Source organism: Lytechinus variegatus, chromosome 2 (genome assembly GCF_018143015.1).
Source record: "Lytechinus variegatus isolate NC3 chromosome 2, Lvar_3.0, whole genome shotgun sequence".
Classification (NCBI taxonomy): Eukaryota; Metazoa; Echinodermata; class Echinoidea; order Temnopleuroida; family Toxopneustidae; genus Lytechinus; species Lytechinus variegatus.
Window position 1 is genome coordinate 54,354,737 of NC_054741.1, and position 27,838 is coordinate 54,382,574.

The 27,838-nt window shown below is 37.3% G+C and overlaps 2 protein-coding genes across 3 annotated transcripts; one reads left to right on the forward strand and one right to left on the reverse strand.

Moving 5' to 3' along the window:
- Positions 1 to 257: 257 nt before the first annotated feature.
- On the forward strand, positions 258 to 12,609 carry LOC121408393 (zinc finger protein 37-like). Its single transcript, XM_041599858.1, has 4 exons — positions 258 to 454; positions 5,462 to 5,584; positions 6,385 to 6,480; positions 9,682 to 12,609. The coding sequence occupies exons 1-4, from the start codon at positions 373 to 375 to the stop codon at positions 12,219 to 12,221; spliced, it is 2,841 nt and encodes a 946-aa protein (XP_041455792.1). The 5' UTR covers positions 258 to 372; the 3' UTR covers positions 12,222 to 12,609.
- Positions 12,610 to 23,369: 10,760 nt separating this feature from the next.
- LOC121408394 lies at positions 23,370 to 27,347 on the reverse strand. Of its 2 annotated transcripts, none has more exons than XM_041599860.1 (2): positions 26,520 to 27,347; positions 23,370 to 25,191 (listed from the first exon to the last, which is right to left on the reverse strand). In XM_041599860.1, exon 2 carries the CDS (start codon positions 25,087 to 25,089, stop codon positions 23,986 to 23,988), a length of 1,104 nt encoding a protein of 367 aa, XP_041455794.1. In that variant the 5' UTR covers positions 25,090 to 25,191; positions 26,520 to 27,347; the 3' UTR covers positions 23,370 to 23,985. The 2 variants fall into 2 exon arrangements, with proteins under 2 accessions (XP_041455794.1, XP_041455793.1); XM_041599859.1 differs by having other exon boundaries at positions 26,531 to 27,345.
- Positions 27,348 to 27,838: the final 491 nt, after the last annotated feature.

Genomic DNA, 27,838 nt, shown 5'->3' on the forward strand with positions numbered 1-27,838 from the left:
ATCATAAAGTAGGCCTAGGCCCTCGCACTTTCCAAGAGAATGGTAGTGGTAAGGCTAGGATTTCCTTATTTTATTTGAATGTTGAATGTTCTGCCTAGTTTATGTATTATCTTAATCTTATATATTAAAGTAACTGAAATAACCTATAATTAGAAATTAGAGAAAATATACATAAACATTCTACTAGTATTTTGACAGGTCATGGACCTACTACTAGGTCCATGGAGATATCTACTGTACTGCGCTAAAACGCGAGATGGCGCTCGACTGAAATAGAATTGTGGATCAATGTCGGAATCGTTCAGTGTATTTTGCATCGGTTCTAGGTGAAAAGCGCCAAATTTATCAAGGTTTTGGAGGAGCTCAAACAGCATGGAAGATGTTGAAAATATTCCAGGAGACTTAGGGAATGAGTCGGTGGATGCTTCGCAAGTGCATATCGTTAGCCAGAAGGGTAACTATCAATTAACGGCTAGACAAATTCAACAACTGGCGTGGCATAGTTTTCTATGTAAAACGTGTGTGATGAATGTATGGGTGGCCAGGCGCGCAGTGCAGTGCATTTTGCTTGCACAAATTTTGAATGCGGTCGAAACTATTCTATTCCATAATAAACATGATTAACTTACATGTAAACTCTAAATCCGTAATAAATCAAAGTGCAGCTGGATATGCAGTAATGAGTAATGCATAATGCAAGCAAAACAAGTCTAACTTGTACAATATCATAAATGCAGAAAAAATCCCAGCAAAAAATTATGATTCAATTTCAAATTTATTATTCAAGCCAGGCAGCGGTGTGTTTCACATAGATTTAATTTTAAGTATGATTTAGTCTTAGGCAAGGCTCCACATTAACTTTTTTTGGTGGTGGCCCGTTCGGGCCACCAAAACCTTCAAATAATTTTTTTTGGTGGCCCACTAATAAGGTTTGGTGGCCCGAAAAATATAAAGAAAAACATTAATTAAAAATGAATAAAACAAACTGAAATATTCTGCAATCACTAACACGTACCACTATTCTTTGTACATCTTGTATGTAAATCGTGCTTGCTGTTATTTTACTTTGCTTAATTTGTGGTAATATATATATATTGTTCTATCATTGTAAATATGAAATGATTGAAAGAGAATAAAAGAATTGTATTGTTCCCAGGTTGTGTAGATTTTTAATCTCCGTATAGACACATACTCATAATGGTAGAGTAAATAAATAGTGCATATATCAAACTCAGATAGATTTACAAAACAATGATTTTTCCTTTCTTCCTTTGATTGTAAAACCTAGATTATGCAGGCCCCAAATCCAGTTTATTTTCTCTTTTCCAGCATATTATAGCAGGAGAAAATCACATGTTGCAGAATGAGAACAATGTGTACAAGGGGGGAAATAAACAAAAATAATTTTTAGAATAGTATATTGAAAAAAGGAAACAAAAATTGTAAAAATGAATACGGTAAGTGAAATAAAACAAAAGAAAAAATGAAGAAAGAAAAAAACAAAGAACAGGTCATAAAAAAAATTTGAGAAAAAACAAAAGAAAATTTAAGAAAAATGAATAAAACAAAATTATCAAAAAAATGGGGAAAATTATTATTATTCAGTAGAAACATGTTCTTTAATCAAGCATTTTCAATGGGAAGGGGTATAAATGGTTTAATCACTGAAAAAAATGAAAGAAAAAAATAAAATAGCAAAAGTTATCTGGAAAAAACAGTGAGAAAATTCCTTCCCTATATTTGACAAAATGATGGAAAAAAATCACATGTCATATCAATGAAATGCCTTCCCAAAGTATTTACTTCCTTGAGAGTGGTTTAAGAAGTCATTTGTAAACAAGAAAGAAAGAGCGGCCTATTTATTTTTGGCTCAAAGAGACACAGCTTCGAAATAAACCAAATATCAACATACATACAAATGCACATATGGGACTGTGATGTACTCACCTATGTGTTTTAATGCATTTGGAAATCGGTCTTTTTGAGTCAAAAGAGAGGTCATAATTCCTCCTTTTAATGCTTGCAATTAATCAGGTTTCAGTAATATGGACTGTAGAAGGGCATTTCATTGGTGTAAAATGTGACTTTGACGTAGATTTCCAAAGTTCTGGGGAAGATTTCTTAGCAGTAACATTTCGTATCGCAGCTCCCTGGGTCTGAATAGTCTGCTCGTGCACAGCTAGCTGCATTGGTTTCATGCATGCAAAGCTCAGCCAGACAGCCGGCGTGGCCGGCTACTGTATGCTAGCAGTAGGCCTACATACTGTCATGACTATGCAATCTTTGTGTGTGTGTATTTGTGTGTAGATTAACAAAAAAGGCGCATGACGAATTGGCTTGCAATTTTAACTGTAGAAGGTTGATAAATGCATGCAAAATCGGGAGAAAAATTGTGCTGCATATCATGTACGCGTCAACATTTAAGTGTGACCTAAGCCTTGACTTAGGTCACACTTAAATGTTGACGCGTACATGATATGCAGCGCGCAATCTTATTGATCAATGTGCAGTAGCAGTAGTGCGCGTCCTCTAGTCACTTACATGTAAGTGCGACTCAAACTCGACTTACATGTAAGTGCGACTCAAACTCAAAGTCATATGGTCAGTTCCCCTATGTCTGCGCGGTCTCCCAAGTCTGCGCACCCGCGTACCTGCACGATTCTAGTAAAAGAAGATACGCAACAAGCATGAACCTTACACATGCAATACATAGACAGGTATTTATAAAAAAATCTGGCTCAAAATGGTTGAAAAATAAAGAATTCAGGGCATTTCATGTGACGGCCTCAAAAATGCAGTCTTTGTCATCAAAATCCCCGAATCATGTGCAAAGTGAATGGGTGCGCAGACATGGGGTACCATTGTTTTTTTCAATCTGAAAATGACTTCCCTAGGTTTTTTAAAGAAAATCCTATATTTTCTTTCATTTTTTGATGAGAAATTTGGTACACTTACTCTTAATATAAGGAACATTATCAACTGAAAGATTTTGTGAAATAAGAAATTCATGTTAACTCTGAGCTCAAATTGTTAGGTGCGCAGACTTGGGGCCCACCATCATACTTAAATCTTTGTGAAACACCCCCACAGAGCTACCAAGTCTCACGCATTATGCGTGAGACTCAAGCATTTTGGACTCTTGTTCATCCCCTCAAATCTCTGTCTCACGCAACTATCACAGCCTATCCCCATATACATTGTACACAATGTCTGTGATCTCACTCAGATTCACAAAAAATCTCACGCATAGCTGGTCTTTGAACTTGGCATCTCTGAGGGGACCCCCATTCTCACACTCAAATTTCCGTTCCAAGGCATGGCATTTTTGTCTAATTGAGAAAAAGAACAAAGAAAGCCGCTCCTAGGCGTAACATTTTCTTATCGAGAAAAAAGAAATCCGCTCTAAAGCTTCGCATATTTTTCGTTACGCCGTTCCGGTCGCATTGATCTGCTACAAATGACCTGCAATTTTGGTGAAATTGAGCCTAGACACTGGGCCTATACATTGTATCTCTAAAAAAAAAACCTATTCACTTTTTAAATGGCTGCCTGATTAAAAAATATATCTCTGGGGGGGTGTATATATGGAAAGCCAATAAAGTCAACTTTCAAGTGACAGCAAATACATGTAGTTGGAAAACTTTTCATACTCGAGTGAGCTCTGCCCACTTAAATAAAGGGTGTGAAAATTAGGCTGGGCAGGAATTAGCCCTCCAATTTCTTTCAGTTTTTTAGAGGCGAGTGTTTTAATTGAAACTTTCAAAGCTAAGTTAGTTGTGATAAATTATTGAGATCAGTTAGTTTCCTTAGCAAATTTTGAGATCAGATTTGGCTTCCTTAGCAAATGTTGTGAATTATTAAAATTGAAATTTAATTCATGAGTCAACATGACATGCAATTTTAGTGTAGGATTTTAATTTTAGTATGTGGATTTCAAAAGTGTGTTGGTGAGAGGCGGGATAATGTGATGACCAGTATTTGTTGCATATGGGGGGGGGGGGAGATAGGGTATTGAAAAAAGACATTCTTTGTGCTCTTTTACAAATTACAAGTCATAGGCAACATGTACGGTACTCCTCTCTCTCCCTCTCTCTCTCTCACTTGCTGGCTGGTATTCAAAACTTAACTGCTAAGTGCCCATTGGTTGATGGGTCAGTGAATTATTACTAAGAAATTGATGGATTATGATGATTTATCCAATAATTTGTTGAGAAAGCTGACCGATGAGTAAACGTTTGAAGATCAGACTGATTGTTGATTAAATGACTGATAGATTAAAGATGATGCCCCAATTTTCAGAAGTTATTATTAAATTAACAGTCTGTTCTGTTTGATTTCATGTGATCATGTGTAATAGCAATCGGTCCTTCAACAAGAGGGGAGACAGTGGGGGGGGGGGGGTGGCTAAATGTTCTGTGACCCCTATCCCATAACCTACTTCACCTACTTAAATCCTATCTCACCCCCTATTTTCCTGACTCATGAACACACTGCTGAGATCCACATGATAGAGTTAAAATGCTGCAATAAAAATTGCAATTCATGTTCAATCATGCATTAAATTTCAATTAAATAATAGAATTTGCTCAACAACCAAAACTGATCACGATTGGTCATGAATTTATAACAACACTCAACTTTGCAAGTTCCAAAAGACTCGCCTCTAAAAAGCTGAAAGAAATTGGAAGGCTATTTCCTGCCCAATCTAATTTCCATACCCTTTATTTAAGTGGGCAGTGCTCACTCAAGCATGAATAGTTATCCAACTTTTTGGCGTCATTTGAAAGTTTACTTTATTGCCTTATACATACAATTGTAGGTCTTAACACCCAAGGTGATTAATTTTTTATTTGGCAGCCATTTCAAAAGTGTATAGTTTTCTTTTGAGATGCACTGTAGACTCGTGTATGATCGAATGTGGTAAACAATGATGGATTTCTCTTGAAAATCCACATTTAACACATTCATTTTGGAAAACATGGAATTAAACATTAATACATCTAATGCGTATAGACTGGAGCATAGATTCTAGATCCATGACTTTGCTCTCTACTTATTCTAGGCATATTTGTCCATATTCTGAAGTCGGGTTTAAAGTTGTGGTTACATAAATCAGTAACAGTAGAGATACCATATGTTGGCTCATTTGGCTCTCAAATCATTCATAATTATCTAGGAAGTATAAATAGATGATTGTCTTCACCATCGATGAATCAGGAAAGAGCACAGTAAACATAAGAAACATACAACCTAATAACAATTTTGACACTTTTGGCTTGCCATAATTTTAGGACAGAGTTGGAACATGGTCTAAGTTAAACCTGACTTCAGAATACGGGCCAGAGGCATAACTTCTGCATCTCTTCTCATCTGAATCCAACTTGTTAATCATGATGGATGATTTCTTTTGTGAATTTAGTTATTACATTTTATTTTAGAAAGTTTGTTTTGTTTTGAACAGATATCCATGATTTTTGGGAGCATGTGTCAACTGGAGACCGCATCAACGATGTCTGTACGACTTTTGAGTCTGAGAGTAAGCAGGTGATTGAGAAGCTCTATCAACAGTCTGCTTCCGTGGGAGGTAAATCTGAATCCAACCTGTTAATCATGATGGGTGACTTCAAGTTCAGTCTTTTCTTCTTTGTGTGCTCATGCAGAAAATGTATTTTATGGATTCCTTTATAGATCTACAGAATCCAACAGGGGGAAAAATTGTAACATGCTTGTTTATGTTTTCTATTTCCTTGAATTGCTTTATTTGAAGATCCTAACTTTTCCCCCCAAATATTAGAATAAGTAAAGGTAAATTAAAATCATCTTGGACAATAATGAATTTAAATAATTTTAACGTTCAGGTTGACTTTGGGATTGATGTGGTTTATAATATTGATGACATCTCTTTTTCTTATCATTTATGTATCTTTGCAAATATGAGAGAATCAATTATTTCTGAAAGAGATGCAGTCAAACACAACTCCAAAAATCAAACGCAACTTGATTGTGTGTGAGCCAATCAGACCTTGTAGTAAGGTCTTGCGCTTGAATTATTGAGTGGCAATGCAACGGGACCAAGAACTACTTGTAATTTTCATATTTCATTTCATTTATTTTACCATTTAAAATCAACATAGTACATGAACACCATAAAATAAGTATCATATCAAATCATCCATCAACAAAATAACAATTTAAACATGTCCAGGACCCAAAAAGAAGCAAAACAAAACTGCTTATAAGCTTGGCCCTACATAAAAATACATGTAAAATATTGGAGTATAGACTACACATACACACACCCACCCATACACTCACTTGCATACCCATCCTGTACATCCATGCTTATATTGCTTAATTTGTTCTGCCTGTCTCTTATACTTCCAGAGCAATTTGCAGTGGCCAATTTCTTGTTGCAGATTGGGGCACTCCAATTCCGTGTTCAGAAGAATCCAGAAGATGAGAATGAATTGCAGACCATCAGTAAGTACAATAAGGTCAAACCTGCTCTAATGACTGCCTGTCATAGAAGGACCACAGGTCTGTCTATCTAGACCACAAGTTTCATTTCCCTAAAATAATCCATAAAAACTGCCTGCCTGGCACCCCCCCCCCGAAAAAAAAATGTAGGGGTTGGGGGCTACTTTTGATAACCTACTGCCTAATAGAGCTAATTCTGCATCATTGTATATATGCAATATTCTTGCAGTGAATGGGGTGTTTTCAAGGCTCTTTTTTTTATTTTCAAGGGCTCTTTTGAGCATCTTGAGGGGTGAAATTGCCCTGAGTCCCTGTGTAATTCCCCTATGTTGAGACTTGAGATGGACCATCATCATTTAGCCTTAGGCTAAATATTTTTTTCACTCTGGTCTGTGTTTCATTTCTTTAAACTCTACCTGGCAATTGACAGAAGGTCTAGTGTGAGCATTTTGGCTAGCTGTCACTTGGGCTAAATATCACTTGGTCTAATTATCACTTTCACCAATTACCATTTTGTCTTCATTGTCAAAGTGAAAATTACTGTACTCAGAGTTTGGTTAGATTATTAAAGGACAAGTCCACCCCAACAAAAACTTGATTTGAATAAAAAGAGAAAAATTCAACAAGCATAACACTGAAAATTTCATCAAAATCGGATGTGAAATAAGAAAGTTATGACATTTTAAAGTTTCGCTTCATTTCACAAAACAGTTATATGCACATCTCGGTCGGTATGCAAATGAGGGAACTGATGACATCACTCACTATTTCTTTTGTATTTTATTATATGAAATATGAAATATTTTGATTTTCTCGTCATTGTCATGTGAAATGAAGTTTCATTCCTCCCTGAACACGTGGAATTTCATTATTTTATCATTTTGTGCCTCAGGCAAGGAGGTCCTAATCATCAAATTCTTAAAAAATGAAATATTGTATAATTCAAACAATAAAAAACAAAAGAAATAGTGAGTGGGTGACATCATCGACTCTCATTTGGATGTAACTGGCTCGTTCATGCATGGACCTATCGCACATGGACATTCAACAAATCCTCTCCTTTGGGCCAAAGACCGTCACCGCTAATCCTTTTATAAACAGAGCGCTGGCAGCTGACGCCCATCAAGCCGGTCGTAAAACACGCTATCACTGATGGACAGCGGAAATCAATTGTGCGCTGCTCCTACCCATTACGATGTTGTTCGTTCACTTTATCAAAAGCAATGCACAGCAGCGAACGTTAGCGCTATGAAAATGATTGCAGAAACAAGAAAACAGGCGTGCATAAACATATTTTTTTCGTACATCGCAAATAACCGCACATGAAATGCATTGACATCACCTTGCTGATCAGTATATTTACGACACAGATGCAGTTAAAATTTGACGGAGAAATGTGCGGAAAACCGTTAAAAATGCATCTATTTCGGACAATATTGATGTCGATAGTAGTGCTTACCTTCGGTCAGAAGTTGATTTTCATTTTGGCGTAAAATTCCACAGGATTGATGAAATTTAACGGGATTTTTTTTTGATGGTCAGACGACAATCGCACATTATAGACAGCCTAAAATTATGTACTGAAAAACAGGATATGAATTGCGCATTGCATTCTAGGTAATGTAGGGACTTTCCATTTTGGCAATCGGGGCTAAAACATGACCGTCTTTGGTCGAAAGAGGGCCAGTGATCGATCGGTGACGATCATTGGCCGAAAGGAGCTTGTGTAAACAATCGCCCCGGGCGGTCGTCGTAAAAACCGCGTAAAGAGAAAGTTAAGGGTTAGACAGCGATTTTGACAGCTGGAAACAGGTGGTGGTCATAAAATGCTCTCGTTGAATGTCCATTCGTAATAGGTCCATGGTTCATGTAACTATTTTGTTAAAAATAAGCGAAACTTTGAAAAATCATAAGTTTCTTATTTTACATGCGATTTTGCTGAAATTTTCAGCATTGTGCTCGTCTGATTTTTCTCTATTGATTCCAATTAATATTTTTCTGAGGTGGACTTGACCTTTAAATGGTCCGTATTCTCAAAAGAGGTTTACCATTTGACCATGGTACAAAACCATTGACTATGCAGATTTATTTCATGAAAGCACTTCATTTTAAGCGCACTTTGCTGAAAGCACGCATTTAATTGGATTAAACTTTGTGTACATGATGAAATAAGTGCATTAATGCTAAATTAATGTTAAAAAATCTGCATAGTCCGTTGTTTTGTACCATGGTACAATTGAAATCTCTTTTGAGAGTACGGGCCCATGGGTTGGCAAAACTAGATATTATAGTCCTTTGGACACCATAGCTTTATGGGGTGATATCCAATCAGAAGAAAGGATGAAGAAGGGTCTTTATTCAGAAGGGGAAAGAACACCAAGAGAGAGAGCAGCCCTCAATACTTCATATTATGTGAATATGAGAATGATATTCGCCACAGTTGAACCTTTACGTAGCTATAAAATTTAAACAGATTTTGAACATTTTAGCAGTGACGTCTGTCTCTTGGATGCTGTTGAGTTTTTTGTTTGAACAATCTTGTAGGGGTATTTCAGACTGCAAATTAGGTGATTTGAACAGATCAATAATATAAGACAAATAAAGTACTGATATGTCAAAATTGGACATGGACTAACAAATTTATTGCATTATTTCCGCGAAGCAGCTCGATGTGTGTTCTCATGAATATTTATTGAGTTAATAGCAGATTATGTCATGTCTCCACTTATTATCTTGTATTTTATAATATCAAATTATGTTTATTCAAATTTTGATCTCCGAGAATAAGAATTGATGCTAAATCACTGAGTAAGGTGATCATTGATGAAGTTGTGTTTTTACACAAACATGCATGTTTAAAAATATGAAACAATGATTTTATCTTAGTAATAACATAATAAGAAAAAGGAAGTGGGTACATGACATCAGCCCCTCTTACATGTTCATGCTATCATGTATACAATTGATTTCACAAAATATTGCCAAAAACTTGGAAAGTCAATAAATTCATTATTGTTAAAATCAGATTTTGATGAAATTTTCACCATTTTGCTCATTGAATTGTAATTCATTTTTTTTAATGCTTGTATTTTTTTTTTGCCTGGAGTACCCCTTTAATGTATTAGTAATGAACGGGAACATGTTTCTTTATGCCATTGAAAGGTAATTAATAGCTTTTGATTTCTTTGTTTTACCCTTGTCCAGTCATTCTTCAAAAACCAGACACCAATGAGGGCAAGACAGAGGAAAAGGTTGATACACAGGACACTGCAGAAGATCCCAATCATAACAAAGACAAGGAATGTCCTGATATAGGAGAGAATGAGAAAGAGAAAGAAAGAGACAACCTGGCCTTGTGGGATGGAGATCCTCCACCTGTGGAAAATGAAGAGGAACCCTTGGTACCACCACCACCAGAGGAACATGAGTGCAGCATTTGCCATGCTGTTCTGACCAGCTTATGGGAACTTGACCTACATGAACTGAACCGATGCAGCAGTGAAACTCCTCCTCCTGGAAGACCTGCAAAGAAACAGAAGGAGCCTGAAATAACCAGCGTGTCTTCTGACGAGCAGGATCCTGATTTGAAATCTCCGGCGAAATCTTCTGTGCCAGAGAAAAAGAAACGCGGAAGACCTCGAAAGAATGTCGTTTCCCCCCTTGTACCGCCACAGGAGGTACAAGGAAGCGCCAAGAGAAAGAGGGGCCGTCCTAGAAAAAGCGACACTTTTGTCGCAGAGGAGGAAAGCATGGTGAAAAAGAGGAGAGGACGACCTTCTAAGAAGGACTCCATAGATAAAAAACAGGAATCCAGTAAAAAAGATGTACCAGTATTAGCAAACAAACATCGCGAGGAGAGTCTGTCGAAACTAGAGAAGCCACACACCATCCAACTACCAAAGCCTAAGTTGCATACCCTTCACGTACGCCTCAATAAGCTGCAGGAAACTAGAAGCAAGCGAAAAAGGAGACTGCCTCAGAAGCTTAGGGAGGTACTTGGGGAAGAAGAAATGACAGAGAAGGAAGTTAAATCAGTTGTAGAACCTGATGATGCTGATCTAGAAGTGGCTGATCCAGAAGAGACTGGTACCAAAGATGTTAGTCCAGAAGACTGTGGTCCTGAGAAGGATGAGGAATCAGGGGAGGACCCAGTCGAGGAAGATGAAAGGAAGGTAGATGACATCAAAGATGGCCAAAAGAAGGATGGCCCAGCAGAGGAAGACCAAGTAAAGAATGATGCCCCAGCAAGGGATGATGACCCCGTAAAAGGTGATGTTCTGAATGATGATCAAGGAATCAAAGAAGGGCTAGGTGAAGCGGAAGCTGGTCATCCTTCAGAAGTGAATGAAATGGAATCTGAAGTCCAAAATGTTCCTTTTGGTAACTTGAAGGAACATATGAATGATGTAGACGTACAGGAAATGCATGGAGACGACGATGGTTCAGATAAAAGTGGAGAGAAGATATATTCATGCAGGACATGTGGCAAAAGCTTCAGGCAAGTTGCTTCCTTTAGAGCGCATCTTATTATGCATCGCAACAAAGCCGCAAACTCCAAGTTTGAGAGTGATGTATTGCCCAAGGCAGACGGAAAATCACATCAGAAAAGAACTTATCCCTGTGAATTCTGTGGCAAGGTATTTTCAGAGATGTACCATTACAAGAGGCATAAAAACAATGTTCACACCAAAGAGGTGTCCTACCCATGTACACTTTGTGACAGGGTTTTCTTTACGAAAAGTCGACTCAAAGACCACATGGTGACACATTCTGGTAAGAAGGATGTTGCTTGTGATATGTGTGATTTGATGTTCTTCCTACCTAGCCAACTGAAGATACACAAGAAAACAGTCCATGTAGAAGGGAAGCCATACCTCTGTGACCTATGTGGGTCTAGCTTCAAAGCCAAGGGAATCTTAAAACAGCATCATCTAACTGTTCATACAGACATCAAGAAATTCCCTTGCAGACAGTGCGGTAAGCCATTTTCCCGCTCATCCCTGCGCAACCAGCACGAGAAGGTCCATTCAGGGCTGAATCCCTATCCATGTGAGTACTGTGGTAAAGGTTTCCGAGACAAGTTTAAACTCAGAGTGCATGTCAACTGGCATTTGGGTATCCACCCATTTGCTTGTGACGTCTGTGGAAAGACTTTCCTTGTAAAAGGCAACCTCACCAAGCACATGCGCGTCCACACTGGAGAGCGTCCGTACGTCTGTCAGAAGTGTGGCCGTGGTTGCGTTGACTCCTCCCAGCTCAAGAAGCACATGTCACAGGCTCACCAGATCCAAGTTGACAGGATACTCACTAAAGGTCCTGGACGCCCTGATGGAGATCTTCCATCTACCCGACGGAAGAAAAAGCAGGACGACCCGCTGGTCCCACTCCCAGGGGGTTTAAGTGCAGATGCAGAGGAGACCCAAGCATATACCATTGCAACAGACGCATTAATTGAAATTTCTCAACAGCTAGCCGATATGAGTAACACTGTACAAGTTCCTGTGGGAAGTGGAAATTTGATGATTGATGCTAAGGCTAATGATGGACAAACTCCTATACACCAGCAAGGAGAGAACAGTGTCGTGCCTTCCCATGTAACCAATGTTGTGTCAACTACTGAAGCCTCATCCGATGCAGCTATCATTCCTGTAATGATTCAAGTTGCAGATCAGCCAAATCAAGTCACAGTTCCTGTTACACAGAGCATAGGTGACTTTCAGTCACTAGAGCTTATCACTCTATAAATGTTGAATGAAATGTCACACTGAGGATGAGTTACTTTTAATTACTAGAGCTTGTCACTCTATAAATGTTGAATGATGGGTCTATGTCACACTGAGCATGAGTTACTTTCAATCACTAGAGCTTGTCACTCTATAAATGTTGAATGATGGGTCCATGTCACACTGAGTATGAGTTAATACTTTCAATCACTAGAGCTTGTCACTCTATAAATGTTGAATGATGGGTCCATGTCACACTGAGTATGAGTTACTTTCAATCACTAGAGCTTGTCACTCTAAATGTTGAATGATGGGCCTATGTCATATTTAGCATAGCTAACTTTCAATCAGTATAACATTACTGTAGAGATGTTGAACAATGGGTCAAGTCAACAGTACTGATTATAAGTTACAGGTATGGCTGTCAATCACTAGAGCACCATGATGTAGTGGTTCTGGTTCCAGTCTTTTGATCAGAGGATCATGGGTTCAAATCCCACTCCAGGGGGCTGTTTCATAAAGCTGCTCATAAGTTAAGAATGAATTTAAAAACGACTGGTAACCCATTCTTGTAAAGGATATTCACCATTAAATGTTCATTGGTGATTATTTAATGCATAAGAAAGGTTCACCAGTCATTCTTAAAGTCGCTCTTAACTTATGGTCAACTTTATGAAACGGCCCCCTGGTGAGGTAAATTGGGACCTGACAAGAATTTATTTCTTGTAACACAGGCCGCCCATCTGGGACAGTCGCAGAAAGAGTTGCGTTTAAAGCAACTCAAAATACCAAGCGCAAGTGTCGAATGCATGCTTTGATTGGTTGTAAATCAAGTTTCGCATGATTTCTAGTGTTACGTTTGATCATAACTCTTTCTGTAATGGGACCCGGCTCTTCTAAAGTTAGGGTGAATACTGTATGTTGCATAATTGTAGAGAGCTTTTAAAATACTATCTATGGTATGCTGGTATGATTGGTATTGTTATGAACATGACCTGTAATCTGAACTCGCGGTTAACTTGGTTAACTATTGGAAGACAAATGTGACACAAATCTATATACAATCAAACCTGTGTTAACGGCCACCTGCCTATAGTATACAACCAATAAAACTTTCTTCCCATGAAGGCAGATTGTGTGTATAGGAACCTGTCTCTAGCAGTCATCTGTCTATAAAGGCCACATTTTGTGTTTCCTTTGAGTGGCCACTAAAGAGTACCGAAGCGATGACGTCAGTTGTCATGGTGTCATGGTGGCCTGGTTCTAAACAAATGAGCCCCGGGGGCAGTTTCATAAAGCTGTTCGTAGGTTAGGAGCAACTTTAAGAACGACTGGTGATCCTTTCTTACGTGCTAAACCATCACCAATTTATTATACCATTTACCATGACAAAGGATCACCAGTGATTGTCAAAGTCGTTCTTAAAATAAGAACAGCTTTATGAAATGGCACCCTGTTATAACTCTCAGAATGATTGTAACAACTAACAACCAGGGACAAAACACATCACCATTTTGCAAATACAAACGTGTATAGATGATCGTGCAGCTGCGACTCGCTCAAGAACCAGCCGGTTCGTTGTCATGACATCATGACGTCACATTTCAGTACTCTATAGACACATTATCTGTAGATGATCAAACTGTTATCTCCTTTGGCACTGAAATCATTAAAAAAACTGTCTAGTTATGTTCTACATGTTCAATAATATTCTTCACCAGTTAAGAAAAAGAGCCCAAGGAACATACAGTCTAACAGATTTTTAAACAAGTTTAGTTTCCCATAATTTCAGCCAAGACCTTTAGTTTCCCATAATTTCAGCCAAGACCTAGACCATGAATAAACCAGAGTTCTGCATTGGGCAAATGGGTGACAATATTCTCAGCATTTATTTAAAAAGTTTGTTATGTAAGCCAATTGACCTTGTAGGATAGCAAGATACAATGCAAAATTATTTCTATGACATGGTTTTCAATCGTAGGACTTGAATTACAATTGTCCAATCTGTGGTATATTCTAATTTACAGGGTCTTGGAGCTTCTTGTTATGGTTTTCCATTATGTATGAAGGACTTTGACATGTTATTGTGTGCCTATGTCATTATCACAACCATTTTCATTCCAATCAGCTAGAGTTGAAATATGGTGTTTGTAGTTGAAAGTTATTCTTGCTGATGAGAAATGTGGTTGCAAAGATTGATTTCAAAATCTGATTAGGGTCAAACTTGGTCTACTTTGTTTTGACACCAGGGGGAATTTGTGGTTTAATGCCAATTCGTCCAATTGCCAATTCGTCTACTATCATTTGGTCACTATCAGTTCATCCTCTCACCACATGGTCTACTTTCGTTCAGTCTAATGCCATTCCATCTAATAACCAGTTGGTCCAATAGCCATTTAGTCCATACACCATTTGGTCTATTTAAACTAAAGTGTTATTTGTGCAAAATGAAGGAAAAGAAAATGGGTATTAGACCAACTGGTTATTAGACGAAATGGTAGTAGATAAACTGGTGATTAGACAAAGTGATGATTGGACCGAATGGTTATTGGACAAAGAGGTCGTTAGATGAAAAGTTGGACAGAATGGCATTAGACTAAATAAAGGTAGACCATGTGGTGAGTGGACAAGTTGGCAGTGGACGAATTGGCAATTTACCAAATTTGTTGGTACTAGTATCCTTTTCTATGCCCAAGAACATGTTCCAGTCATTTCCAAAGTCATTTCCAACTAATAAACAGATCCACGAATTACCCCCTCATTACATTAAACTCAAATGATTAAAGGGGAATCAAGCCTTGGTCATAAAATGTGGTTTTGGAAAGGAGAAAAACAGAATGTTGAAGTTTGAAATAAATCAGAATGTTGAAAGTTTGAAATAAATCAGACAAACAATAAGAAAGTTATGGCTGCTTTAAAATTGAGTTTCCTAAGACCATGTAGGTTTCAAATGGGCAACTGGGTTGGTAAATTATGGCAAGGGGCAAGGACAACTTTCCCATAGGCCATGTACTTAAGTATCGGGGGGGGGGGGGTTGTGGTTTTCTCCCATGTACCCATTCCCCTGGGACAGTAATCTAAATATAACCCAGGTAGTATATTGTTTTATGTACTCATGAAAGAAAAATATAATTTTAAATAAAATTTGGAAAAAATGACATTTTAGCCATTTCGTGTATTGGAGTACATGGAAGACTAGTTCTTGCCTTACATCACTATGACATCACATATGCAGCCAATTTGAAGTCTCCATTGATATAGTGATTACCAATATCTACAGCTTTTAAAAATTCATTTTTGTTTGTCTGATATTGTTCGAACTTCTACCTATCAACTTGTCTGGTTTTTCTTTTCCCCTAAAAACAAGTTTTTATTTGAGTTGGATTCCCCATTTAAGTGCATTGCGGTATTTAGTTGTGTATTTAAATAGATATCAATGGTTTGAAATGCTTGTAGGAGCTCATGCAGAATAAGTAGTAAGACATGTCCAAAAATCAAGCACAATTTAATTTTGAACCAATCAAAAGGAGTTACATTTGATTTGTTTTACTTGTGTGTAGAAGTTTTGACTCTATCACCTTGTAATGATCAGAGGATTGTGTGTTTGAATCCCACTGTGGCGCAAGCATCCTCTGGCAAGGCGTAAATTATCACTTTGCCATTTTCCCCAGGTGTTAAGTGGTTACATGGTAGGATGCTATTGCCATTGTTCGCTACAAAAACCCGGTGTTGATTTAACACCAGCCCAGAGTCTATATATGTCCACACCAGAGAAGTGTTGAAACAATACCAGTTTGGAATCAAACCGATGCTGTTTTAATACTAATTGGTGTTGTATAAACACCTTGAGGTGTTGGACCAAAACGAAACTGGTGTTGTGTAACTTTTCTGGTGTGGACATGTATAGATTCCGGGCTAGTGTTAAATCAACACCGGAGTTTTTGCAGTGTTGTTGGCTTAGCAGTTAGAAGCATAATTATTGTTCATTGCTCCCCAGGGAGTGGAGATTGTGCATACATAATGCAATTACCGCGGTAATATTAGTTCTGTAAACTGGTAAACTGCTTAGAGACGTTTCTGATGTGATAAGTACTATTCCAAAGTGGATTATTATAATCTTTTTGCAACATATATAGCTATAATAATAATTCACAGGTTTTACCATGCAAGACATGTTTTTGTGTCTCACAGGAAAATAGAAAACGTATCTTCCAATAATGTAATAACGAAACACTCCACACTGCAAAAACTCTGGTGTTGATTTAACACCAGCCTGGAATCTATATATGTCCACACCAGAGAAGTGTTAAACAACACCATTTTCATTTTGGCCTAACACCAGATAGGTGTTTATACAACACCAATTAGTATTAAAACAGCATTGGTTGGATTCCAAACTGGTGTTTCAATACTTCTCTGGTGTGGACATATGTAGATTCCGGGCTGGTGTTAAATCAACAGCGGAGTTTTTGCAGTGCAGTTGAAAACATAAATGTTTAGGTAGCATGAATATCATTCCTTTCTGATGAGTTTAGCCTCAGAAAAAACAATGTGTCTTGGACAAACTCATGATTTTACCAGTGGCTCAAACAACATTAGATTTATTACTGGTACGTGACATCTAATGTTATTTTGGTGAGGTGAATAATGCAATATGTGCGCTCACCATGCATGTGATTATTGTTGATTCTGCTTTTTGCACTGTGTATCATGCCAATTCAATGAGGACATCTATGTTTAAGACAGATTTGCTTAAAATCAGTAACAATATAACAGTATTATGGTCAGTCACTCTTGCTATGTTGAGCAGTTATTGAACAAGAATGAATTCACAAAATATTGTGATTGGTATCAGCACTTTTTTTCTGTGAAGATCTAGTGTATGCCCAATTTGTAGAAATGCAATTGCGTAGATAGGTCAAATAAAAAAGGGGGAGATATAGTTTAACCTCCCATGTTAGTTATATATTTTATCTGTATTATTTTCTTTTTGCTGTATAAATTGTAAAATATGTAAATATTTGAACTTTCAGTCTGCAAAATATAGCATTGGATTACAGACAGCCATTGAAGTGAAATGAATTGCAATTTATTAATTTTGGTCTGTTGCAGAAAGAGTTGATTACCAAAAAAGAAGAAAGCAATTTGACTTTCTATCACTGAGAAGTGCAAATTTTGAATTTCTGTAATATGGACTTGTGTATTACAAATACAACCCTTTTTGCAAAAGGCCGCAAGAGTGTTGACGTTGCTTTGCTCTACCTAAAGGGGTGTTACGGCTGAAAATATTAATAGCTAAATAGATAGAGTAAAATTCACAGAGCAAATTGCTGAAAATTTCATCAAAATCGGGTAACAAATATCGAAGTTATTGAATTTTACAGTTGCACAATATATTGTAAACAACAGTTATATGCACGTCGTAATGTATGAATATCCATTACGTGGCTGATGACGTCACACCCCCACTTTCCCTTTTCTTATGTTATTACATGAAATCATAATTGTTTATTTTTTTCACATGTGCATGATATGCCTGCCTTGTGATGAAATAAGTTGCGGCAATGAATAATATAATGCACAAAATCAGTCAATCAAATTATTTCTATTTTGAGGAAAAAAATGAATAAACCTAATTTCATATAATAAAATTCAAAAGAACAAGTGGGGATATGACATCAGTTTCCTCATTCGATATTCATGCCTAGAAATGTTTCACCAGAATAATACATACCTATAAAATGCTGTAACTTTGTTATCCCTTACCCGATTTATATCAAATTTTCAGCGTTTTTAAAATTTTTATTATATGTTCAAATCATTGGCCAAATTGAATAATCTAAAATGCATTCCCGAAAGAGGACCAAAGTGAATATGAAGAAAAGAAAGTGAGAGTGAATGTGTATTAGATTAATGAGAAAGAGGTAAAAGAGAGAGAGGGAGAGAAAGAAAGGGATAGAGAGAGACAGATTGAGGGAAGATAGAGTTTTTTTTTTTGAAGATAAGAAAGTTGATTTGATTGCTTAAATCTTGAAGATAGTTGTGTCTCGCCACAAAAGAGACCGTGAATTATGGATGATTTATCATAACCTTTCACGGATACAGTGGATAAATGACCTATTATTTCACTTTTATTCTGAAGATTCATTATTTACGTATGAGCGAGTGAATTTGTAGAAGGGTACCAAAAAGTCACTTGGAGGGTGGTGTATTAATGTCAAAAAAGAGAATCTCGTGATCATGAGTTTACCTCAATTTGTGAAAGCGGTCACGAAATAACGAAAGTTATTTTTGTTTAGAAAAGTGATTGGCTGCAGATGGCGTTTCATAGGCTAGTTGTGAGTTGTTAGTTATATAACACGTATTGTCATAAAGTCTTTTAACCTCGTTGGTCGGGAATCCGATACTATCCATGAAACTCATTTGTTTAATGATCAACTGTCGAAATACAAGCATTATTTCAAAGATAGTGAAATCTGTCATTTCCATACAATTTTCTGCACTTGACGTATTACACAGCAGACTTCTTCTTGAAATTCAATTACCCCCGTCTTTGGAATCCTTTATTTTTAAATTGCTTTACTTACTCATGCGGAAGAAAAAATGAAGAAAACTGTGTTTTCTTCATGGGACTTACAAACACTTAGATGTCACTGGTAATTTCGTAAGGGCACTGTTTGTAGATTTCTCCAGCGCTTTTAATACGCTGAAGCCACATTTACTTGCTACCAAGCTTATAGAAATGAATGCTACTCCTCAACTTGTTAGATGGGTTCATAACTTCTTACTAGATAGACCTCAGATAGTTAAAATAGGGCAAATCGAATCTGGTACCAGGGTAATCAGTACAGGTGCCCCACAGGGATGTGTTCTATCCCCAGCCCTTTTCTCCCTGTTTACTAGTAAATGTGTCAGCACTAATCAAAATTGTACCATAATAAAATACGCAGATGATATGGTTATCTCAGGATATCTCACTGATAGAAATGTAAATGACTATGTCGCAAGTGTGAAAAATTTCACAGAGTGGTGTGATTCTAACCACCTTCACTTAAATGTATCAAAAACCAAGGAAATTGTGTTTGATTTCAGAAAGAAGGCTCGGAAACACGACGCCTTAGTTCTCCACAACAAGGAGATTGAACAGGTGAAACAGTATAAATACTTGGGAAGTATAGTGACCGAAACTCTAGACTGGACAAAGAATACTCAAACTCTATGCAAAAAGGGAAACCAACGAATCTATTTTCTGAGAATGATGAAGAATGTCCACATTGACAAAACTATTCTTGTCTTATTTTATCAGGCCCTCATACAGAGCATATTAACGTACAATCTGATTTGTTACTATGGAAACGGTACCATGAAAGACAGGTCTCGACTAGATCGGGTGAGACGAGTGGCACAGAGAGTGATTGGGCTTGATTTGTCTAACATGGATTGTCTGTTCGAACAGAGAGTACTATCTAAAATAAACAAAATCATGAAAGATCAAAGTCATCCTCTCAATGCCCAATACTCGTTCAATCGATCTGGTATCCGTATTAACGTTCCACGCACTAATAGATCACGCTTCTGCCAAACTCTATTCACCTGTTTAATCAACTTGTTCGGAGATAATCTTCTTAAAATAGCTTCAACTATACCAAAGTACGTTACATCTAATGGATAACAATAATATAAAAAAAATAAATAAATAATAATAATAATAATAACAATGAATAGTACAAGGAAAATTACATAAAACATTCCTGTTATATCAGAACAAATAATGATCACAGTTAAAATGAGAATCCGCTCTCAACATGTCACGACCTCGAATGTGGAATCATATTTTTGTTGCCTTTTTTGCATTTGCTGTCTGTCCTTATGTATATGTAGGGGAAGGCGGGGTAAGTTGTGACAGTTTTTGCTTTTTGCATGTTAGAATTGATATGATTAATAATTTTGTCGAAATAAGTACCTTGCCTTGAAATTTAATTCTTCTGAAATATTTTCCACCTATGTATAACTTTCTATCCCCACACTGAAAGTCATCGTGACCTTTGAAAAAAACGATGTCAAATGGCTCAACTTGCCCCATATATGGGGTAAGTTTGAGCCACCTTCTGGGGTAAGTTGAGCCACAAAAACTATGTACAAAATGTATGGGGGAGAACCAGCATGTCAATTTTTTGTTCAAAGTCTTTTCACTTGCTAATTCTCTATAAATACTAACATCCTGTAAAAGGAAAAGAGCAGTCATGTAAATTTGCTCCTTTCAGCCTGCATTTCAATCGATTTATATGGTTTGTTTGTTTTTTAAGATACATTACCATAGGAATTACCATGGCTCAACTTGCCCCATGCTGTTTGGCTCAACTTACCCCAGTCCGAACTTAGTGCGATAATTTTGTATCCACACATTTATTATACATCCATCATATAAAAGACTATGACAAGAATGAAGATCCATACCTGGACTAATAATGTTGTTATCATGTCTTTATTATATTTAAAGACGTGTGTGTTTATAAAGCACTTATCTATTTCACACTCTTTTTTACTTTTTTGGCTGAAATTGATATTTTTCCCTCTAAAAAACTACTTTTTGTTTCAAAGTTGGAAACAATGTGGTGGGGTTTGGGGTTATGCTATGGGTCATCAATACATGACACCACCACAATGTCTGACTCATTCATTATTGGCCTGGGGCTGGTGGCTCAACTTGCCCCTATGCTCAACTTACCCCGCCTTCCCCTACTCACAGCTTGTATACTATGTATATTGTGTTTTATGTGTTTGTAATGCTGGTGGAAAGCAAATTTACATACAAATGGACTGTAATAAATGAACTTATGAAAGAGGAATTAGTATTATCAGATGAAAGAGGAGACGCTATGCTTTACGGTGATGTCATTTTGTCTATCGTATTTGTGATTATAATTTTTTTTGTGGGAAACATTGTATATAGATATAACCTTACATAATATTTTCCTGTAAATACTGGTCCAGCCATACCATTTGAATCGTCCCTTTGCTAGCTGTTCATTCTACCTAAAATCAAAGTTGATTTACACTGTCTTAATTGTCCCGGTTTCTGCACAACAATATAATTAATCTCCCCCTCACTCTCCTCTCTCTTTATCTCCCCAGAGCCCCCCTTTTTTCCCGGCTTGCTCTCTAATTCTTCCCTATCCAACCCTTTCTCCGATTTCCACGACACTCTTTTTCTTCAACTGGGGTCCGTTGCAGAAAGAGTTGCAATCAAACGTAACTCTAAAGATCATGCGCAACTTGATTTTCAACCAATCAACAGCGCGCATTTGGGACTTGCGATTGATTTTTGACTTGCGTTTAAACGCAACTCTTTCTGCAACGGACCCCTGATCACATATTCATAATCTCCAGTATCAGTATCTCAATCAGCAGCAACAGTATCTCATCACCAATGCTTGTCATTATTATTTATAACCACCGTCACTATCATCACCATCATCGTCGTCACCATCATCGTCGTCACCACCATCGTCAACAGCAGCATAACCGCGATAATAAAAACACTAGCTGGATTTATCAAGCGTTTTTTGCCACAGGATACAAAGCGCTGCTATTATTTCCTCGGCTTTAACGGCGCTGTCATGTAGGCGCTGACACTTTCAAGGAATTTCTTCCTACAGGGTATCATTTAACTCTCATAGAATGAGTGCAGCACAATGTTGGTAAATTTCTTGCTTAAGGAAAAGGGGCCTTGCTGAAGTTGCTGGAATCGAGCCCACATCCCTCATCTCAGATTGAAACACGAGTCATGACCACTTGACCATGACACCCCCACATCATTACTTTCATATCACCATCACACTCAATGGCCCATATTCTGAAGTCGGGTTCAACTTAAACTCAAGTTAAAAGTTGTGGTTTAAGTATGGAGAGCTAATTGTTACATAAATCACTAATAGTAGAGAGATCATGCTTCAGCTCACTTGACTCTCAAATCATTCATAACTGTCTAGGAAGTATAAACAGATTATTGTCTTCACCATCGATGAATCAGGAAAGAGCACGTTAAACATAGGAAACATACAACTTAATTTAAAAAATTGATACTTTTGGCTTCCCATACTTAAACCACAACTTTAAACCTGAGTTTAAGTTAAACCCGACTTCAGAATATGGGCCGATATCTTTGGAACCACCGTAATCGCCCATAATCACCGTCATCAACAATCACATCATCCCACTATCATGACTATGTGCTATCTTTATAAAAAGCCACTGCTCACCTTACGCCTGATCCACGATCCGATTTTGGAACAAATCGCATTTTACTCATTTTCTGAAAATGTAAATGAAAAGTATCTTTTTATTTCTTTTTAACTATCTTTTTATTTGAGGTTCAAATTAACTGAAAAAAATCCTTATATAACAATTTTGGGGATTGAAAGCCTTTATTTTAGAATAAAGGCCAAATTGGTATGAAATCGTAGCCAATCGTACGATTGCTATGACGTCATTACCACTAGATATTAAATTCGCTTTTATTCTTATTAGGATGATATCTGTTTCATTATTTGCATCAAATTCTGTTTGATTCCACAATCAGGTCGCAGATCAATCGTAAGGTGTACGGTTGCCTTGACATCATCATCATACCACCACCACCACCACCACCATCGTCATCACCATCATTTAGGCCTACTAAAGAATCATTATCATCAGCACTGCATCAGCACGACCATCAATTGAATTACCGTCAATGTATCAACAGAAATAATCACCGTTTAGTAATGGGAAAAGTATACTACCAACAAATGTCGGAAAAATGCATATTTCTGATTTTTTTTTATTTAATCGAAAGTTAGATTTAAAACATTCCTTTAACATGTTTATCGAACAAACATCGAATGTAAGACTGCAAAATAATATCTGTGTTTAACATGCATTTCTTAAACTATTTTTGATAATTCACTAAAGTTCCTTTCTATCATGCCAATAAGATTTTGATACAAAGATCCTTCCAATTCAATATGTTATTTATTAAGTATTTTTCAGATTTTGTACTTTAGTATGCTCATTAATCATAATATTGGATTTAGATATATTGTAATCGAGGCAATGGACATGGCCTGACATAATTCAGCATAAGCTAGGATTTCATCAACATTATAACTTTATATGGGCTAGATAGTCTGCATTCCTTAGGAACTGGGATATGCCCCTCGAATATGTTTTCCTGGGGTATCGCCCCTTGAATCGTAAAGTTTTGTTCTCATAATTCAAATGACCAAAATAATGAAACCAATATAAGCCAATAATTATAGAGCAAGAGTTTGTGATAGCAAAGAGGAACTTTTTTAGAACCCCGCAACTCAGTGCAACTATTTGTCTTTGGCATTTGGAAGTGCTTTAGGGGTTGACCTAGTGCCCCAACATTCCCTATTCATATAATAAAATCGCAGCACCTGGGGCCCGTTGCATAAAACTTTTGCCGGAGTTTTTTTACTGCAAAAAATCAGGAAACTACGGCAAAAAAAACTCTTTGCCGGAGTTTTCCATTGTATAAAACTTTGCCGGATTTTTTTTGCCATGAAACTTTGACTGATTTCGAAACTCTGGCAAAAAATATGGTTTTCGCCAGACATTTTCTATGGCAAAAATAAGTCTGGCAAAAGTTTTATGCAACGGGGCCCTGGTAAATGTTTCATGATACCGAGCACCTACAGAAGCTACACTATGCATAGCATCCAATAAAAGTTTGGCGAAAAAACAATATTCTCTTTCGTCATCGCTGAATCTTATTTGGTTATCAACAATCAATCGCCCTGTTATCTAATCCATGTGGAACGGATGTTCTAAAAATTGTGTCTCTGTTCGTGTTAAGATCACTCTTCTTTGGTTGATGATTGTGTGATGAATTTAACATGGCTATTGCTATAAGAACACACAAAACAATCTCGAGTATCCTCTGACCCGTTTGAAATAAAATCCATTGAAATGGGTTCGCTTCAAAATCCAAGAAACTTCTATAAAATGTTCCGATGAGTAGTCCAACGTGGGACAGTGTTAAAATGAGACAAATCACCGCACTGGTGATGAGAATAGTGACGAGACAAGTAAGTCGACGAGCTTCGTTTTTAGCAACGGCGACCAATGAACCATTGAGTGATGATCGCCGTCGTTCACGGGTGTTCCTCGGACACGATGCCGAGAGGTTCTTCCGTATTTTCCACCAGACGTAGACAAACCCGAAGGTGAGGACAAGACCCCAGACAATGAAAATGAACTCGCAGATGATAAAGGCGACGCTTGAGCTCGGTATGAAAGAGACGAGGAGATCCGCAAATAGAACGTACCCGATGCTGACAGTAATGATGACGAAGAGAACTAAGAATCGTTGAAATCGTCGCGATGCTGGCGCCAAATTCGTCGTTTCAAGCGCAACGAGGAAAAAGATGCTGTACGAAGACACGACTCCCGGCCAACCCAACGACCAGATGATGACGTTCAAAGGACACGGTATGATCCCTCGTAAGCTATAAGGGTCAGTCAACATCGAACACGATCTCGTCAACGATGTCATTGCAATCATAGCATGCAATGCTACTGAGAGACGCTTGCGAGTACGATGTCGCCTGAAGACTTGAATGATGGCGTAAATTGCATAGAAAAGCATGATCACGTAGCTTGATGCAAACATGTAGACATGCACGTCGAACCATGGACTGAGTGTTTCTTCGACCCGGGTTCTGTTTGGTCCATTTTCCGCCCAGGAACAACTGAGAACTACGCCATGGTCTGCAGGATTGGAAACAACCATAGCCGTAATCGTTGCAAGTGTCTCATTCTCCACTAGATTTGATGTCGACATCATGTTCGTAGTTGAAATCGTAGCTGTCGAAATACGAAGCATCTGTAGTTTAAAGTTCACGAAGTGAGGTTATTCAAGAACGCTATGAGTAAAACCAGTCCCTTCTCGCAAGTTATATGTACTGTAGATCATCTGAATATTGACCTGTTCAAAACAATCACAGGAATAAGAAATTAAATATCAAACATTTTAAAGAGTATTCGATGTCTACGGCTTTACACACTCTAACCATGTAAAATGTTAACAAATATTGGTTAAAGAGGGAACATGCAGCTCTATTGAATAAAAAAAAATCAACCACTGGTTATGAAATTTTAGGCAATCATTTTTGTGTGTAAAAAAGAGGGCTTTATAATCAAACATGCTTTTACGTTACATTCTACCCCCAAAACGTGGACATTATTTTTATTGAATAGGCCTATATTGGACGATATTTACCAAACGTTTTTTTTTTGAGAGAGAAGAAAAAAATAGGCGAATTACTATTACACTAGACCCTTTTCCGATTGAAGAGGTATATAGTCAATCATTCTTCGCCCAGCAATGCAATTCATTTATCAACTGATTTCGAAATCGCAAGTAATTATTCAAAAATAAAGCTTGCATATCCCACCAGTTTATTTGCCACAATAGTGACGTATAAAAATAGCACATTTTGTAGTACCCCTTCTGAAATATACTTCTATTATGTGATCAATGGAGACAAACATTTATGATTGTATTTCGAGATCTTTTAAACAATTATGGAGATCCCCGCTATGCCAAGGTCTTCATTTTCAATAGGACGATGTTTTCCACTCCGTTTGAGTCATTATCAAAGGCCTCCGTATGCTTGGTACGAAATTATTCTCGACGTTATTTTTAAGGTTTTACTTCCTCTTTCGAATGTGGACAACGTTTCAATATAATGGTGACCATAGCATGATGATTTGTTTTTTAAACTAGGCCTGGTATTCTTATAGGGGAAGTTCTTGACCAATGACATCTATTAATAATTTCAAGAGAATGGGATAAACAGCCTTGTCGAAGTCTGGTTAAAAGCTTAAATGGAATAAAATCGCACCAAAGTGGGGAGGAAGTTATCAAGCTTTGAACCACCATGGCAATTCGTTTGATTTTAATGGATTGGCAATTATTTTTGTAAAACTTTGCTCAGCCATTCAAGACATAATATATGATCCAAGACAATTATATATTTTTTTTTTCTAATTCAAAATCCCATTCATTTCAGATATGGAAAAAAAAACCTGTCGAGCAAGGATATTAGTATGACGAATTTGAGAGCAATGAATTGAAAGGAGGGGAGGCGCAAGGAGTCGAAAGAGAGAGAGAAAAATATCATGTAGGAATTAGAAAGAAAAAACAGAAAAACATAAGTATAAATCAATATAGAAAAATAAGAATTGTCTAGGGCTGTAATCGGTTTATCAACATGTAATCAAATTCACGACCATAGTGGTCAATGTTCTTACCCATGACTTACATGTAATAGATTTTGATATCAGGGTTCCTGGGCGACTGCTTCATTTCTTCTAAGCTATCTGAATTTTCTTTAAAGCTGGTTCAGCATAGAGAGTTTTTATTTCTCAACGACTTCATTTCGGGATAGATGACTTCAATAACAACGGTCTATAGCTCTATCCGAGGTCTATTTGCCTATATATCACAATGAACATGATGAAGAATAAGACGGGTGAACGATCGACAACATCATGCAGTCCGTGCCAAGTGCTTCCCAGTTTCTGTCGCGCGAACATGCAGAGGAGACGATTGAACTCGATTCAGTTTCTAATAAAATGTCGTACATTTCAGCAATAATCCTTGCGCTTTAAAGAGACCGCAATTCATTTGCACCGTTGATACATCCACAACATATTAATTTACGTATTTTAGCATTGACTAAATGACTTCTGATGACGTCATACATGATCCCCAACGATCGGACACCACCCTGCGTCATATATACTTAGCTTCATCAGTTTAGTAAATGCATCGAGATCGATAATTCACTCACGGAGAAATGGGCTGGAGGAAATCCCTTTCATAAATTCCCAATTATATATGAATACCGTTCATTCGATCCCCAGTCCAGTCACAATTATCTTTCGCCCCGGCGTTTAGCCAAGCATTTATACAGCCAATCCATGAACTCGTTTCTATTTCCTTGTAATACAGCGTTATCCGAAGTCTGTGGTTCTATTTCTCAGTACATTTGCAGTGCAACCTGAGTAAAGCGACCTCTTCAAAACAACAACAACAAGCGGTTTACAAGACAGTAATCAATTTCACTACTAGCTATATCATTGTCCGAATAAAAGTGGTAAAAGTTCTTACCCGTGACTTACTGTAAAAGATTTCAATATCCGGGTTTCTAGGAGACTGCTTAACTATTTTCTTCTACATCTGGATCTTCTTTAAAGCAATTATTCACTGCTGAATGATATATACGCCCCGTAAAAAGCCAAAACAACAATAACAACAACGTCAACAACAACAATAAAATTCAATTGGGTTGGGTTGTCTTATAGAAGGCAATACTGTTGGAGTTAAGGGCTCACTTCACGGAAAACTCAATACATTTACCTTTATTTCTCGATAATCCTCTGCGCCTTTTCTTTAAAGCGGATAAGACTCAATTGGCCCGAGCATCAATACTTTGGCGACGGTTGGATAGTCAAATTCACTCTCAACAATAGCCAAAGTCGAAAGATAGTTCTCGAGCAGTATGGGTCAAGAAAGTCAATTATAAAGCTTACGTCATTTTCCGTCCTTTTTATTTCTATAATACTTC